Source organism: Eimeria tenella, genomic scaffold (genome assembly GCF_000499545.2).
Source record: "Eimeria tenella Houghton genomic scaffold, Eth_scaff2257, whole genome shotgun sequence".
Taxonomy (NCBI): domain Eukaryota; phylum Apicomplexa; class Conoidasida; order Eucoccidiorida; family Eimeriidae; genus Eimeria; species Eimeria tenella.
In genome coordinates, this window is record NW_013542113.1 from 3,138 (window position 1) to 3,422 (window position 285).

Genomic DNA, 285 nt, shown 5'->3' on the forward strand with positions numbered 1-285 from the left:
TTGCTGCGCTGCTGCTGCAGGGCCTGCAGCAAGCAGGTGTACAGGCAGCGATATTTGGAGCGACAGAGCCTGCAGCAGCAGCAACAGCAGCAGCGCCTCCTGCAGCAGCAGCAGCTGCTGCAGCGCCTGGCGGCTGCAGCCAAGCGCTGCTGCTGCAGCAGTGGGACCTGGTGTTGTCTGCAGCGCAGCAGCAGCAGCAGCAGCAGCTCGAAGGCCCGCTGCTGTGTAGCTCCCTTATTGGTGAGTGGCAGGACGAGCTGCTGCTGCTGCTGCTGCTGCAGCAGC

General features: G+C 64.9%; 1 protein-coding gene across 1 annotated transcript in view; it reads left to right on the forward strand.

Annotated features, from left to right (window-relative positions):
* ETH_00039100 (uncharacterized protein) overlaps window positions 1-285 on the forward strand; it is a gene marked incomplete at both ends in the record, with an annotated part of 3,794 nt that overhangs the window by 786 nt on the left and 2,723 nt on the right. Inside the window, one exon of the mRNA XM_013374745.1 lies at window positions 21-240. Coding sequence (XP_013230199.1) covers window positions 21-240 — 220 coding nt within the window. The remainder of the gene's footprint in view (window positions 1-20; window positions 241-285) is intronic.